The sequence below is a fragment of the Danio rerio genome, chromosome 24 (assembly GCF_052040795.2).
Source record: "Danio rerio strain M-AB ecotype USA chromosome 24, GRCz13ab, whole genome shotgun sequence".
Classification (NCBI taxonomy): Eukaryota; Metazoa; Chordata; class Actinopteri; order Cypriniformes; family Danionidae; genus Danio; species Danio rerio.
The window spans coordinates 38607501-38624593 of NC_141044.1; the positions used below are offsets into that span (position 1 = coordinate 38607501).

Below are 17093 nucleotides of genomic sequence, written 5' to 3' on the forward strand. Positions count from 1 at the left end.
ATACTGTAAGGGAAATAAAAAGAAAACATTGTCTATTTATAATTATTAACAGTACATATGTTTACATTCCTTTCCATTGTACACAATAATAAAATGACGTAAGCGTTGACCTGTGGAGAATATTGACGAATATCAGGAGATCACGAGAATGCGGTTTTCTGTCCTGTGCTTCAGGACAAACAGCGAAATAAAACCTTCAATGAGCATCAGTTCCTCAAGATGATGGCTGTGGTGCTTTCCTACTGTACACAAAGTAAAACGGATGCGGGTTACAGATTGCACAGTCCAAATGAAATGCTTCCTATCCAACACTGAGATCGGCTTTTAAAAAAATGACCATATTCAGTCTAAAATTAACTGCGTGGGTTTATTTTCCTAATATGCATTACAGTCTAATGCAAAATTTACCATGGTAATCAATCGGTTCACAAATGGTAGCTTAATAGCTCTTTGCGCTACTCTTATTGCATTTAAAACTTGAAGGTTCAGAACATAACCAGCTTAAGCAATAGGAAGAAAGTCAATTCTACTTAAAGCAGGGGTGTCCAAACTCAGTCCTGGAGGGATGGTGTCCTTAAGAGCTTACTGTGCATTCACACCAAAAGCGGTGAGAGTGTCCGAGGTCGCTCTGGCCACCCTGGCGACAACACTGTCTGCCTTGAGCTCCGGCGGCGAGAGCGTCAAAATTCACTTCACTGATCTCGTATTTAAAGGGGCCATTGCTGCATATCAGCCGGCTCTCATTGAAAATGAATGACTTCCGGCTACTTTGACGCTCCCCCCGCTTTCAGTGTGAACGTATGATTAGCTCCAACCTGCCTCAAAACACCTGCCAGGACATTTCAAGTAAGCCAAGTAAGAGCTTATTACCTGGCTCAGGTGTCATTGATTAAGGTTGGAGCTAAACTATGCTAGACGCTGGCCCTCCAGAACTGAGTTCGGACACCCCTTCCTTAAAGGAACACTACACTTGTTTTGGAAATAGGCTCAAAGAGGTAAACAGCTTGTTTTTACCACATGTGAATCTATTCAGCTGATCTCAGAGTACCGTGGGAGCACTTTTAGCTTAGCTTAGCATAATTTATTGAATCGGATTAGACCATTAGCATCTCAAAAATGACTAAAGAATTTAAATACTTTTTTTTCCTATTTAAACTTGGACTGATATGACCGTGCCTCCAGACACTCTCATTTTTTGGGGAGTTCCTTCACACCCATCTCACGCCATCCTCCTATTTGACCATATCACCCCAATTTTATCCTCCTTACACTGGCTGCCTGTTAAGTTTCGTATTGAATTTGAAATATTGCTTCTTGCCTATAAAGCTTTAAATAATCTAGCTCCTGTTTATCTAACCAACCTTCTGTCTCGCTACAATCCAGCTCGCTCTTTCAGATCTCAAAACTCAGGGCTTCAGGTAGTACCTAGAGTAGCAAAGTTGAGTAAAGGAGGTCGAGCCTTCTCATTTATGGCTCCTAAACTCTGCAATAGCCTTCCTGATAATGTCCGAGGCTCAGACACATCTACATTGTAACAGCACTATACAAATAAAGGTGAATTGAATTGAATTCATTTCTCATAATATGTATGGCCCTATTTGGTTACTTTTTGTCAGGTTTCCAGATCTTGTATGAAGCTCATCACCTCACACAATTGACCAAACATTTCAATCTCAAAGCATTTTTTACTTTAATCTGGCAACATACATTACAACCTTGCTGCGCTGTTGATTTCTGTCCTGGTGGTAGAAGCAGGATTTGAACGTCGGCGCTAGCAATGCAAGTAGCATACTCTGATTCTGTAATAATTAAACTTTGCAGTAGGCAGAATGTTATTATGCAGTGCACAATGTCACTACAGAGTCAAGCTTTAAATAAGAAAAATTTCAAAACTCTTTGGTCATTTTTGAGTGAGATGCTAACGGTCTAATCTGAATCAATGATCTATGCTAAGCTAAGCTAAAAGTGCTCCCGCCAGACTTGAAGATCAACTAAATGGCTTAAAAATGGTCAAACTTAACTCTTTAACTCCAGTGGATTACTAAAATGAGCCTATTTTCATAAAAAAAATGATGTGTTCCTATATATAATGTGTAGTTGAGATGAAAACCAGCTGGAGGAAACACCAGCAGGTGTACTAAAAACCCAATGCATTGCTGTCGTCACAGGATTCACACAAACAACATTCACCATTTAAGCTGATGTTGAGAATAGTCATGATGCGATCGAACAGGGCTGCAAAATGAACCGACTAACACAAAAGACGGGTTAAAGAGTTCGGCCGACTGATCTCTCACTCCTTCATGATGAGAGCAACTGAGAATTAAACCGTTGTGAGTCTGAGAGAATGAAGCTGAAGCAGTGTGTGTGTGTGTGTGTGTGTGTATGTGTGTTCAGTATTCGTCCTGTGTGTCGTCTGGAACGTCCTCCTCCTGAGCCGGAGCCTCGTGCTCCTCTCCACCCGCCTCCTGATCAGCAACACCAAAAAACAAACAAATAGATATGACTTGTTTAGAAGTGTGCAAAATCTACTACACTGACATTTATAGATATTATTTTAATGGTCATAATTCGTTGTCAGATAGACGGTGAATGTAGACTTCAGGGTAAACATGCAACTGCGCATTTTAAAACAGCATCATATTTAAATAAATAATAACAGCGATGACATTTGATGAGAATATGTGAAAATAAATTAAAAGCAAGATATACGTAGAAAACTATAAATAAATAAATTAGCTAATGGGGTGACGCTTATTAAATAGAACAAGCAGGCACATTTAAAATATAAATAAATAAATGGTGAGGTACTTATAAAAAAAGAGCAAGAAGGCAAAAAATATAAAAATATATAAAATATTTAAAATATATAATACATAAATAAATAAATAAAAGATGTGATGCTTATTAAATAGAAAAAGGAGACACATTTAAAATACAAATAAATAAATGGTGTGATGCTTATAAAAAAGAGCAAGAAAGCAAAAAATATAAAAATATATACAATATTTAAAATAAATAAATACATAAATAAATAAATAAAAGATGTAATGCTTGTTAAATAGAAAAAGGAGACACATTTAAAACACAAATAAATAAATAAATAAATAAATAAATAAATAAATAAATAAATAGTGTAGTGCTTATAAAAAAAAAGCAAGATGGCAAAAATATAAATAATATTTAAAATCTCTAAAGAAAATAATAATAAATAGATAAATAAATAAATAAATAAAGTGTGTTGCTTATAAAAAAGCAGGGTGGCAAAAACATAAACATTTATATAAAATATTTAAAATCTTAAAATAAATAAAAGTGTGGTGCTTATTAAAAAAAAGACCAAGGTGGCAACAATTTATAAAAAAAACTAAATATTTCAAATCTATAAAAACAAATATATTAATAAAGTGTGGCGTTTATAAAAAAAAAGAGCAAGAAGGCAAAAATATCTAAAATATATATAAAATATTTAAAATCTCTAAAAAAAATAAAATAATTAGATAACTAAAAAATAAAGTGTGGTGTTTATAAAAAAAGATATATACATAAAAAATTTAGAATCTGTAAAAATAAATAAATAAATAATTAGTGTGATGCTTATTAAATAGAACAAGGAGGCATATTTTAAATATAAATAAATAAACAAATAAATAAATAAATAGATAAATAAATAATGTGGCGCTTATAAAAACAGCAAGACGGCAAAAATATATAACATAATTTATAAAATAATAATATTAATAAATAAATTAATAATGTGATGCTTTTTGAATAGAACAAGCAGGCACATTTAAAATATAAATAAAATGGCTGCATAAATGCAATAAATGGTCTTATGAATATAAAATATTGATAAATAACAACAAATATAAATATAAAACTATACAAGTGAAAATACATTTAAGATAAAAAACACTTTAAAAAAATGGTCCATTAGTTAATGGTTTTATAAACATGAACTAAGCATCTTGTACTGCATGTATTAATCATAGTTCCACATTTAAATCAAAAATAGATAATGCTAACAATAGCAAAAACTATAATAATACCAATAAAAATGCTAATAAAAATAGATAATGCTAACAATAACAACAACAACAACAAAAATAATAATAATAAAAATAATGATAATAGTGATGATTTAATAAAAGAAACAATAAAATAACCTTAATGCAAAAATAATAATAATAATTTGAAATAATAATACAAAATCTATGATAAAGTGTGTGCTGAAATTAAAAACACTGCTGTTGTGCGGCTCTGACCTGGTCGTCTGCGGAGTACAGCACCTCCATGAGTCTCTCGACGAAGGGTCCGTTGTCTTGGCCCTGCTCCTGACACAACAGCTCCACTTCCCGCAGCTTCCCGAAGTAGAAATCCCTCTCCTTCTCCACTCCTTCAAGTGCCAGCTTTAACGTGTTCATCTGCCGGGAGACACACATATACACATTAAAAGCTGATTAAGGATCATTTACATGCTTCTAAACAACATAACCATGAAAACAAAACACATGCACGTCTAAATGACAAAGTGATAAATGATGAAGTTCCCATGAACACATGAGCATATTTCATAACACATCCTGATGACATCACAAAAATATTCAGAGATCCTTACAGCATCACAGGAAGCACTCTTATGACAAATAAATGTCTAGGAAGAAAAACAGCTCACAAGATGCTGACTAGAGGCCCCCAATGTAATGTTAAGTAGGTTTATATACAAGCATGAAGGCTAAAAAAACATAGACTCTTCTAAAGTCGAGTCTTCTAAAGTTATCCGTCTCGTTCAGCCTTTCTTTTCTCAGCCTCGCTATTCAAAGCTTTTAATAGCGTTAATAATGTTAGTGGAGTCCACCTGTTCGTTTAGTTGTGTTACTTGGGCTTCCAGCTCTTTCTCGCCCTTCGCGGGTGTCGCCGACATCACCGGGAGCTTTTTGGCGGAGGAGGGCCGAGAGGTGGAGGTGGAGGTGGAAGTGGAGGATTTAGGGGTGGAACTGGTTGATCGAGTAGCTCCTGCACACAAGTTAACCAATGCCATGATGCTCAGAGTTTAGTAGATGACACAATGAGAGCTGATTAAGTCCAGCAGTGTAAAAAGTGACCTGATTCTCAAAAATGATGCACATGTAAAAGTATAGACACTGAGTGAAAGTTGTACTCAATATTTCCTACACTACACTTTTATTATATTATTCTACGACAACTACTACCAGTACTACAAGGACTATTACTACGATGACGATGACTACTACGACGACGACCATTACTACAACGATGACTATTACTACAACGATGATGACTACCACTACGACAATTATTACTACTACGACGATGATGACGATTCTACTACTACGAAGACGACTACTACAACAACGATGACTACTACTAATACTACTTCTATGATAACTACTACTATGACTACTACTACACAACGATTACTACTAATACTACTTCTACTACTACTATGACAACTACTACTACAACGATGAGTACTACTATGACGACTACTACTACAATTATAACGACGACACTGACTACAATGACTACGACAACAACTACTACTACTACTACAATTACGAAGACGACTACTACTACTACAACGACAACTACTACAATTACATAGACTACTACTACGATGACTACAACGACCACGACCACTACTATTGGTATTACTACAATGACTATAACGACGACGAGGATTCTACTATTACGAAGACAACAACGATGACTACTTCTACAACGATGACTACTACTACTACTTCTACGACGACGACTACAACAACGACTAGGACGATCGAAATAAAAAATATTTGCTTTAAAGGGGCTAATAATTTTGTCCTTAAAATGGTGTTCTAAAAATTATAAACTGCTTTTGTTCTAGCCGAAATAAAACAAATAAGACTTTCCAGAAGAAAAAATATTACAGACATACTTTGGAAATTTCCTTGCACTGTTAAACATTGTTAAGGAATTATTTAGAAACAAAACATTTAAGGGGGCTAATACTTCTGACTTCAACTGTATATTAGCTTACAGAATAAAGCAAAAATCACATTTGACATTTTACTCAAACACATAACTATAAATCAAAAAATATTAAGCGCTCTCTTAGGTTTTTTTTCAATAGCTGTATAATAAGCTGAAACAATGCCATTTAAAAACAGGTTACTGGTTATGGGCATGCTAAGCAGGCACATTTACCAATTTTAAATGTTCATTAGATGGAAGAAACCATAGAAAAAGAAAAAAAATGTACAATGTAAGCAAAACCTTTTTTAGTTTCAATAAAAATGTAAGGAGTTAAAAATAATCATTTTCTTTTTCAGATATACAGTTGAAGTCAGAATTATTAGCCCCCCTGAATTATTAGACCTCTTATTTATTTTTCCCCAATTTCTGTTTAATGGAGAGAAGATTTCTTTCAACACATTTCTAAACATAATATTTTTTAATTTTTTAACTCATTTCTAATAACGGATTTATCTTTACCACGATGACTGTAAATAATATTTTACTTTATATTTTTCAAGACACTTCTATACAGCTTAAAGTGACATTTAAAGGCTTACCTAGGTTAATTAGGTTAACTAGGCAGGTTAGGGTAATTAGGCAAGTTATTGTATAATGATGGTTTGTCCTGTAGACTATCGAGAAAAAATATAGCTTAAAGGGGCTAATCATTTTGTCCCTAAAATGGAGTTAAAAAAAAAAATCAAAAACTACTTTTATTATAGCCGAAATAAACTAAATAAGACTTTCTCTAGAAGAAAATATATTACCAGACATACTGTGAAAATTTCCTTGGTCTGTTAAACATTATTTGGACAATATTTAAAAACGAAGAAAAAAATTCAAAGGGGGCTAATAATTCTGACTTCAACTGTATATATATTAGTGAAAATAGCCAGTTTGACTTGTGATTGAGTTTAGTATAATTCCCTAAAAACAATCCTTAAAAGTTTAGTTCACCCAAAAAAAAAGATCAAAATTAAAATTAAATAAAAAATTTTTAAAAAAATTAACTAAAATAAATAAATAATTTCACATTTAGCCATTTAAATAAATAAATAAATAAATAAATAAATAAATAAATAAATAAACAAGTAAATAATTCTCACCATTCATAATTTTTTTGCTTCTGTTGGACAACACAAAATATTCTAATGCACGTTTTAAAAAGATTGCCACTGACATCTATAGTAGGAGCAAAAGTACTATGAAAGTCAATGGTTGTTCTTTCCAACATTCTTCAAAGTATCTTCCTTTGTGTTCAACAGAAGAAACAAACTCAAACAGGTTTGAAACAAACGGGGGATGAGAACATGATGACAGAATTTCCATCTTTGGGTGAACGGTCCCTTTAATGACAGTATTTTACACCCTTGATTATAATAGATGATGTGTTTAAGCTGGTGAACAGACCTGCGGTGGGAGAGCTGGCGGCGTGGTGGGATTTCTTTGGCAGGTTGAAGATCTGCTCGCCAGGGTCTGGAGGGGGAATGGCGTCCTGTCCCTGTCTGGCCTCCACCGGGTCGTACTCTTTACCGTCATAATTTGCATCAAAGAACTTCTTGAACCACTGAATGAAGTCAAGGTTGTCTTGAAATCGCCCCTTGACGAGCTTCTCTACGGGGATAATCTGAAAGCAGGGTATATGAGCAATTCCAGCATCATGGATGTGACATTTGCAGTAAAAACGGAAAACATAAATTCACACAAAAAGTATGTGTTAACATTATATTGAAACATTATTTATGTTTTCCAAAACACCTAACCACAGAGATATAGGATCAGAAAAATGTCAATCTGTCAACATTTTTTATGATTCATAAAAGGGAAACGAACATGTTTTATGGATGTAACAGTCTGCGAGTTTACTGTAAACAACATACTTTGTAGAAATTGTGTGGATTAAACTGCACAACCCAAAAGAAACAATGCCAATCAAAAGGATAAGAGTTGCTCACTATAAAACAAACAAGATTCCTTTTATTTCAATTGACATTTTTGCATTTATGAGGAAAAAGCTTGGTTATGGATGTGACATCTCTTCTTTATTGAAGTGACAGATGTAAAATTGGAACTTGTGTGACTTTGGTAAATCAAATATAATTGTTTGAAAACACTGACAGAGACATGTTTGAGTATTTTTGCAGGACTATAAAATACAAGCTTACACAAAAGAACTTTGAAATTTGGCGAAAACTTAAATTTTGGCTGCCATTTGCATAGAATTGCTCAAATACAGGAATCAGAGAGTGAAACTCATTACCCTTTTAAGACTTTCCATATATATTCGAAGACCTCATTGCAACTTTAGGTTTCAACTGGTAATATTGGCGACATTTTAACTAGGGTTGGGTATAGTTTGGTGTTATTTCGATACCGGTGCTAAATTGATACTTTTAAACAGTACCAATGCCAAAACGGTGCCTGAACCGATACTTTTAAGCCACAAAATTATGGTGGATGATTCTCGAAAAATCTTTTATTTGACAAAAAATTATTTGAATAGAACAATATAATTCAACTTTAAAGTAAACATCAATTCAAATTTTTTATATTTGAATTACATTCATATATTTCCATTGATCATTTGTTGGTTAGCGTGAATTAAAGATTTGCATTATGAAATTACGTTAGCTAACTACTAACCTGTGGAAAGGCTGTCATCAAAATATTGAACTTCTTTTTTTTAGGGTTGGGGCTTGTGACTATGCTTACATGGACATCAGTAATCTAATGATTTACCTTAATCTGAATAAGAAAATAATATGATTAAGGTGTTTACATAAGTTGCTTTTTGAATGTTCCTTTCATGATCCCGTCTAACATGTTATAGTACATAGATCGATTAACGTCATTGCGTCAGAACGGTATCCACGTTTCCTCCAGAGTTTCATGTAACTTCAGGCGTTTCATTTTAAATTTTTCTACTTTAACTGCAGTTTTACTTTCATTCAGGAACATTTCATTCATGCCCCCATGACAAACAGGTATTTGATGCGAGCATTAAGTAAGGACTGGTGGAAGAGGGCTCTTTTAATGAAATTTGATGCCGCACATTGAATGGAAAGAAAAAAACCTCCGCATTTCGTAACGCAGGTGTCTGTGGTCCTATAAGGTAATCAAAAATCACTGTTTACATTGTAGTCTAGACTCTTAATCAGAGTATTGTCTTAATCATATTAAAATCAGAGCATTGGTGTCCATGAACGTATTCATTGAAAGTGCCAGATGATGTTGCAAGCTTTCAGAGCGCATTCCTCTGCCTTTAACTTGATTCCATGCGCCCACAAATGTGTCATTAAGTTTGACGTGTTTCCCGCTTACACAAAACTTCCGTAAAGCATCTGCTTCACATTGCTGTGTCAGAATCCTTGCTTGTAAAATATGCTTTAGAACGCTTAGTTTGAGCAAATTTGATGAACGCGATCATGCGTGTTGATCTGAAGAGAGTCGCTCTCGCTCAACGAATGCGATGTACTGTGTGCGTAGCGTACGTCCGTTAAGCATTAAGAACAAACGCCCGATATCGCCTGTCCATATTCCTCAAAGTTGTTTAGAATTAAAATTTAGAGATGGTGTGACAACACGTATCTATGTGTGTCTTTGATGCACCCCATGATGCTTCTTATGTCCTTGTCGCAGCACCAGTAGCGCTGAAATTAGGCACCGAAATTCGTAAGCTGACTGGGTCCGGTACATACCGGTTACAAATGTACCGGTGCTACAAATCGTAGCAATTCATAGTTTTGGTACCCAACCCTAATTTTAACCTGCAGTACATTTGGTTCAAGTCAAAGTACATTTATTTATAAAGCACATTTAAAAACAGCCACAAGACTGACCAAAGAGCTATACATAAGAGTATAAAGGCTGATTTATACTTCTGCGTCAAACGCCGGCGTATGCTACGGCGCTGACGCATAGCTCTTCGCCGTCGGCGTCGCTGACGTGCACCTCTTAAAAAATTTAACTACACGTCGCAACGACGCGTAGCGTAAGCTCTGTGATTGGTTGGCTTGGGAGTGCTGATGAGTCTGGGCGGGACCAAGAGCCGCGCGAATGGCGCGAGCCTGATGGAGTGATTGTTTACAAGTGTGGAGTCCCGTGAAGGAGCTCCGGATGGAAAGTTTTGTTTTGTGTTTACCTCATAGTTAAAGTTGTTGCACGTCCGCCGGTTCCGGTCTCAAAATGAGCGAGTTTGAGCCACTTGTACATCCAGGAAGTGTTCAGGAAACGCAAAAAAGCAGCGAAGAAACTCGACACAGAGAAACATTTACACCTCACTGCCAACTAGCGTTTCGGAAGTGTAAATGCAGACCAACAGAGACAGCGCGCAGAAGTATAAATGCACAGCCACGCGCGTTGCATGCGCCGTGGGTTACGCCGGTCACTTGACGCAGAAGTATAAATCAGGCTTAATACAGAGTAAATTATAAAAACATAGAGGTAAAATTAAGAGAAACGACAGCAGCATAAATTTAAAAATCAATAGTAATTTTCAAATTTTTAATAAACTATTCCTTTAATAAAAAATAAGCCTTAATAAAAATTCGGAACTATTTTAATTAACGTCAGATTAACATAAAAATCGTAATATTTGAAAATGAATAGCCTTTTTAAGTCTTTTTAGTGCTGTGACAAACATCACTTACAATACAATATTCTTAAAAGACCTTCTATAAGACTGAATAATAAATAATAATTCACTGTATTTTGAAGTGTCCACAATAACAACATCATGCATGTTCATAATCTCTGTCTTACTGATTATCTGCACATGTCTAAAGCAAAGGATGAGGAAAATACCCTGATGTCGGCTCACCTTATCAACATTCATCCTCTTGAAGGAGGCCTGCAGGAGCTTGAAGTTGTGGATGTATTCATGCTCCAGCTTGGCCTGGAATTTCACCTTCTTAAGACTGATACAGCCGGGAAACAGCATGTCCATGAACTGACAGTACGCCGCTCCTGGAAAACAATGCACAGAGATGAAGTAATTTGTAAAAATGTAAAATAGCTCTTATGAATTGTATCTCTTTGCAATAAAAAATAAAAGTTTTGAGATGGATTATTGGTGATTAGATGTCAGCCTGATAGGGTAGCTTTACCTGGACAGAGGAAAATAAAGACCTGTTTAAAATGATTTAAGACCTACAACTCAATATTTCACTGAAATTAAGACTTTGAGGCCTAAAATTTTGTCTTTGAAATCAAAGACATTTTAAGACTTTAAGACCTTGCAGACACCCTGCGCCTACTTTCAAAAATCTTATATTTTGTATAAAAGAAACCCTATATGAATTCAAACAAATTAGCCACTTTTTTGACAATACATACAATTTTTTTTAATGAGACCGAACTGCTTTTCACCTTTAAAAAATTATAAATCCAAATAACAATTTTGTCATTGTAACATAAAATACTTGAATTTGAAATTCATTTTGAGACCTAAAAGTATGATTCAGAAATTGAGCTTGCAGCAGAAACCCTGAACACACTTACATCAAGAAGATCTTCAGGACAGATTGAGTTCCAGCCTAATTTACAGTGAAGTAGATCTAATCTGCTCAATCAGAGGAAATAAAACAAGGGCACTTAAAGGGAGATCCATTTGACTCGGAGGATGCAAGTACACAGCGTCATGTAAATCGATGTATTCTGGACGGCTTCCAGAGGATATTCAGTGTCTCCGAGTGTCTTTAAATACCTCTGCTCAGACCTGTGCTCGGGCTCAACTAAATTAAGGCACAGTGTGATGTCATGCTGAACCACACAAGTGTTTACACACACACACACATCCACTGTTCCCTGGCTGACGATTATTAGATTCATCATTAATACAGAAACTGGTGGAGCTGATACCAATCCTTTACACAATCACAATAAGCAGCTAATTAAAAACAACCAGTTTATATATCATGGTGTACAAATGAATATGTTTTGGTAGTAATAATGAGTAACACAGATGGTGCCCAGCATCCAAATTATTTTATTTTTTACAATTATTTTGGAGCTGGCAAAATATTTTGTTAGAATATACACTCACCGGCCACTTTATTAGGTACACCTGTCCAACTGCTTGTTAATGCAAATTTCTAATCAGCCATGTCTCAGTGTATTTAGGCATGCAGAAATGGTCAAGACTGAAGATTCCATTAGTTAACAATAACTTAAAATAAAATAACTTAATCTTTTTCAAATTTACACTATATACTAAAGTATTGCATTCAAAAGAAGACCTCAAAACTTGTTTTCACCCTCCTAAAATGTTGTTGTGTAATTGAATAGCTCAAATGCTAATTTAAAAAAATGTGTAAGCTGTGAATACATCATTAAAACCAAAGATTATGTCCACGATTTCTTTTAAGATGTCCTTGTTAGAGTCTAACACTTTTATTTAACTACTTGGTAATTATATGTATTAACTAAAGTTTGTGTTAATAATAATTGAACTGACCTGAGACAATGAAATGATACCAACAATGCAGAATTGTGTTTTTAAAACTCAATTTATGAAATTTTTAAGAATAGCTTAGGTAATTTATCATTTTAAAGCAAATATTCAATCTAAGTAATTATGTTAACTAATGGGACTATCCTGTTTTTTTTTTTTTATTATTAATTTGTTTGTGCTTGTTTATTGCCACGTCAGCAACTTGGTAACTTCATGGAAAGATTAAAATAGATAAAAACATATTGTATAACAACAACAACAACAACAACAACTACTTTATAATTAAAGGAAATATGACACAAAATAAAAAATAGATAAAAAATAAATAAATAAATAGATAAATAAATTAAACACAGATAAATAAATAAATAAATACATACATAAATAGATAAACACAGATTAACAAATAAAAACAATAAATAATGAAATAAATATATTTTAAAAATGATTAAAAATAGATAAAGGAATACAGAGATAAATAATAGATAAATGAATATATGAATAAATATTAAATAAATAGATAAATTAATTAATAAATAAAAAATAGATAAATAAATAAACACATAGATAAATAAACAAATTAATAAATAGATAAATGAATTAATAGATAAATAATAAATAAATAAATAAATACATAAAAATAAATAAAATAGATAATAGAATACATAGATTAATAAATTAATAGATAAATAGATAGATAAATAATAAATATTTAAATACACAGATAAATAAATATTTAAAGAAACTAACTGAAAATAGATAAATAAATAATAAATAAATAAACACAGATAAATAAAAAAGATAAATAAATGAATAAATAAATAGAAAAAAAATAAAATAAATCGATAAATAATGAATAAATAAATGGATAAATAAACAGATAGATAAATAAATAAATAGATAAACAAGGAATAAATAATTAAATAAATAAATGAAATAGTTAGATAGATAAATAAATGATAAATAAATAAATGGATAAATAAAAAATAAATAAATACATAAATAATGAAAGATACATAAATAAATACATAGATAAATACATATATTTAAAAAATAAAAAAGATAAATAAATACACATAAAAATAAATAATTAATAAATAAATAATAAAGATAAATAAATATATAGATAAATAATAAATAGATACATAAAAAATAAAAGTAGATAAATCCATAGATAAAGAAATAAAGAAAACATTTTACATTAAAAACATTTGATTTTCATTGCGATATATGTCTTACAACTTAAAATTATTTTCGAAAATACATTTTTGAAAATACCAACAACACTATCCTGTAAAGTGTGGCCCATGTTTAGTAATATAATAATAACTGCGCTAAACGTAACTTGATTCCCAGGTTCATAATTGACATCTGCTTTACGGACCAGACAAACAAACAAGTGCATTTATGTCACAGCAATCCTCAAAGGTACAGCAGCAGCTCTACAGCAGAGCAGATGATCAGCGAGCAGAAGCCCTGGTGTAAATCCTGCGGGATTATTGCTTTGTGTCTAATGAGCATCAGCGCTGGTTTAAGTCTGGAGCTTCACATACCTGATGACAGCTGCTCCACTTTAGTGTAGTTTAGACAGAGCAGATCGTTGACCCAGGCTGTGATGTCATGCCTGCTCATCGTCTCCTGGGTGATTGAGGTAGAGTAAACGTTGACCGCCATCCCCCAGCTGTGGAGCAGACACGTCAGCATTAATAAGACTGCACAATATATCACACAATATTAGCTTTATTACGATGATAGTATATGCAATATACAGTGAGGAATACAAGTATTGAACACATCTCTATTTTTCTCAGAAAACATTTATTAAAGTGCTGTTAACTTGAAACTTTAGGCGGATGTTAATAACACTCACAGTAATCCATATATGTAACCAAAACAAATCTTTTCAGAATACAAATGAAGCTACGCATAATAAAATGAAATTATGTAGGGAAAGGTATTGAACACATGAAGAAAGGGAGGTGTAGAAAGGCAGTGAAAGCCCAGACAGTAGCTGAAATCTCTTAATAGTTCTTCAGCAGCCCTCTGCCCTTCCTCAGTGTAAATGAATATCAGCTGCTTAAAGGTTCACGAAACCCTCGAGTACTTGTTTTGAGACTTTAACAGATTTGTGCGTTGAGCATCAGTTAAGACAATGTTAGCACCTGTCAGCTTAAATTGTGGGGAAAACTGGATAATTTTGAGCTTTTGTCAGGTAGTTTCTGCTTCCGGGTTTAAAATGATTTTTGGGACTGGATCAAAATCAGCGACGTAGCGCAAAACTGCATGTGCAAAGATGACGCGTCGGTTTCTCATTATTATTCATAGTAGAGTTTTCTTATCCTTAATTATTCATGACTGCAAGTGCTTTCCGAAGTGAAGGCAGACCCCACGGCACACAGTATTTAACTGTTCATGAAGGGTCGTATGCATTTGTTTCCATGATCCATGAGGTTATTTTTTGGGGGCGGGGGAGGATGCTTGTTTTTCCCTGTGTCCAGCAAGCATTTTTGTCGGGAGATCAGTACGAGAATTGGAGAATGGCAGACGTTGTCTTGTATCAGGAGTTTGTTCACATTTAGACACATCTGCACTGAGTCTGCATTCAGACCTATGATTCAGACCCGGGGATTGAGGGAAAAGTCCTCATTTATAGTATTTTTATATGTCAGTTCAGCTACCAATCAGCTGAGATTGCTCAACAGCGCACAAATGTACGAATAAAAAATTTACATTAAAAAAATGTAAGTGCCGATTAGTACTGAACTCGATACTTTTGACAACCCTACTCCCAACACTTGCCCCGTCTCTAAGTTCTGCTAGTTGGTCCATTGCTTTAGGGTTGACATTATCCACGTTTCCATCCACCTATTTTGATGCGCATTTTGGATACGTGCATAAAAAAAACGATTGATGGAAACGTCATGATGTGCGAGCAAGACCGCCTACAAATCTGACTCAGTTACACCAATTCTGTCAGGAGGAATATCTGAAAATCTTATATGTAGCGGGGGGGAAAAAGAATGAGTTCATCAGACGCTGGATTCGAATTGAGTTCATACTCGAACGTGTCAAAACATGTTGACAAGCGTTTTACGAGCTGCGCCACAGAGACTGTTAAGGGTGCTGCAACATTTTACACCTATAAATCACACTATTTCTTTTTTAATTCACTCAGTGCGATGTTCAGACCCAACTGTGTTAACCGCATCAGCTAAACTCTCCCACTCTATTTTTTTCTTTTGTTGTTAATTCCGGAGAACAAACTTGCAAATAACACCGCTTTTCTCCGGTCTACCTCCGAAAGCAGCACCTCCAATTCACATTCTGTTCAAAGTTTCTCTTCTTGCTTGCTTTTGGAATTTGTTTTTTCGTTGGGTTTTGCCAAAGTAGAGTCATTAGCATATTCATACGGGGGAGGAGGCAGGGAGGGGTTTTGCGCTCGTGCATGTTGCGCTCAGTTTCACGTTCATTCGGATGTACAAAAGAATATGCGTGAGATTCGCACATTTACAGCGTACGCAATGTTTTAGTATGATTTCCACGCAAGTCTTCGTACATGAGGCCCCTGGTGGATTAAATGATGCAGCATTATCTAATGTTGTATATGGTTTACGACGGATTATTTTGATAAATTTTTTTAATTTATTAAATTTTATTTATAATGATGGATGTAATGAAGGGGGTTTTGTGTCAGAATTGCTTGTAATAGTGCACATGGTGATTGGTTTATTCATTGGTTATAATTTTCTTAAATATGCCGTGACTTTCTATGTGGAAACATAAAACATTAAACATAAATAAAAGTATTAAACGAATTTTTGAGCAGGTGTTGCTTGCTTTGACATAGAAAAATAGTAGTAAAGTAGCACATTAGAAAGGAAAAAGTTGTTTTGTGTTAACGGCCCTTTACTATTCTCAACTATTTTCATTACATAAGTCTAATAAATGTGTAATAATCAATGAAAGAGAAACAAGTGAGAAACCCCGTGAAAATCATTTAGCACAAGTCATGTGGGGTAAAATTGATTTGCAGTGGCAGCACAGAAAAAAAAACCTAATTCTTATCAACATGTTGACAACACAAACTCCTCCAGTCTCAGTTACAACCACAGTGTTTGAGGGTCAATGTTTATAAACCTACACTGGGCTTTTACAAGAAGTAAAACTAAAGTTCCTGATGACTTGTATCAGCCAGAAAGAATCACTTCTTTCTTAAGGAAATAATCCTGCACTTTTACTTTACGTCAATCTGTGAAAATGAAATTAAATACGATAAAATCAAAATTGGCCACTTTAAATCTATAAAACTATGAAATTGCTAAATTATTTTGGTTTTTAATATGTTAATACAAACAAAACTGATCCAACCAAAGAGCCAGTATTTACATATTACCGACTTTACTCTCAAAGCGATTTGCATAGCAGGGTTCATCTGTAAACACAGTGTAACACGATACTGATGTCTACTACAGGTAACGGCCATGTAAATGGAGATATATACATACAGAGAAATCTTGAGTTGTGTTTTGTGTTAGTTCTCATCCAGAATTGTGCACTTAGGGTTGTCCATCCCACTTTCCCCGCCCCAAGTCAATACTAATATTTTAGGCAAATCAATACGGGCTGA

General features: G+C 34.0%; 1 protein-coding gene across 12 annotated transcripts in view; it reads right to left on the bottom strand.

The window, feature by feature from the left end:
- mapre2 (microtubule-associated protein, RP/EB family, member 2) overlaps nucleotides 1–17093 on the bottom strand; it is a 30411-nt gene that overhangs the window by 218 nt on the left and 13100 nt on the right. For 2 of the 12 annotated variants that reach the window (XR_015524501.1, XR_015524496.1), the window contains exons 2-8: nucleotides 14020–14147; nucleotides 10835–10980; nucleotides 7426–7642; nucleotides 4859–5016; nucleotides 4266–4424; nucleotides 2167–2468; nucleotides 1–557 (exon numbers count right to left, since the gene is read on the bottom strand). The exon at nucleotides 1–557 is cut by the window's left edge and continues 218 nt beyond it. Coding sequence is in view for 2 of the 12 variants with exons in the window: in NM_001109702.2 (NP_001103172.2) it covers nucleotides 2394–2468; nucleotides 4266–4424; nucleotides 4859–5016; nucleotides 7426–7642; nucleotides 10835–10980; nucleotides 14020–14147 (883 nt within the window). In the remaining 10 variants the exon portion in view is untranslated. 12 annotated transcript variants of the gene reach the window in all.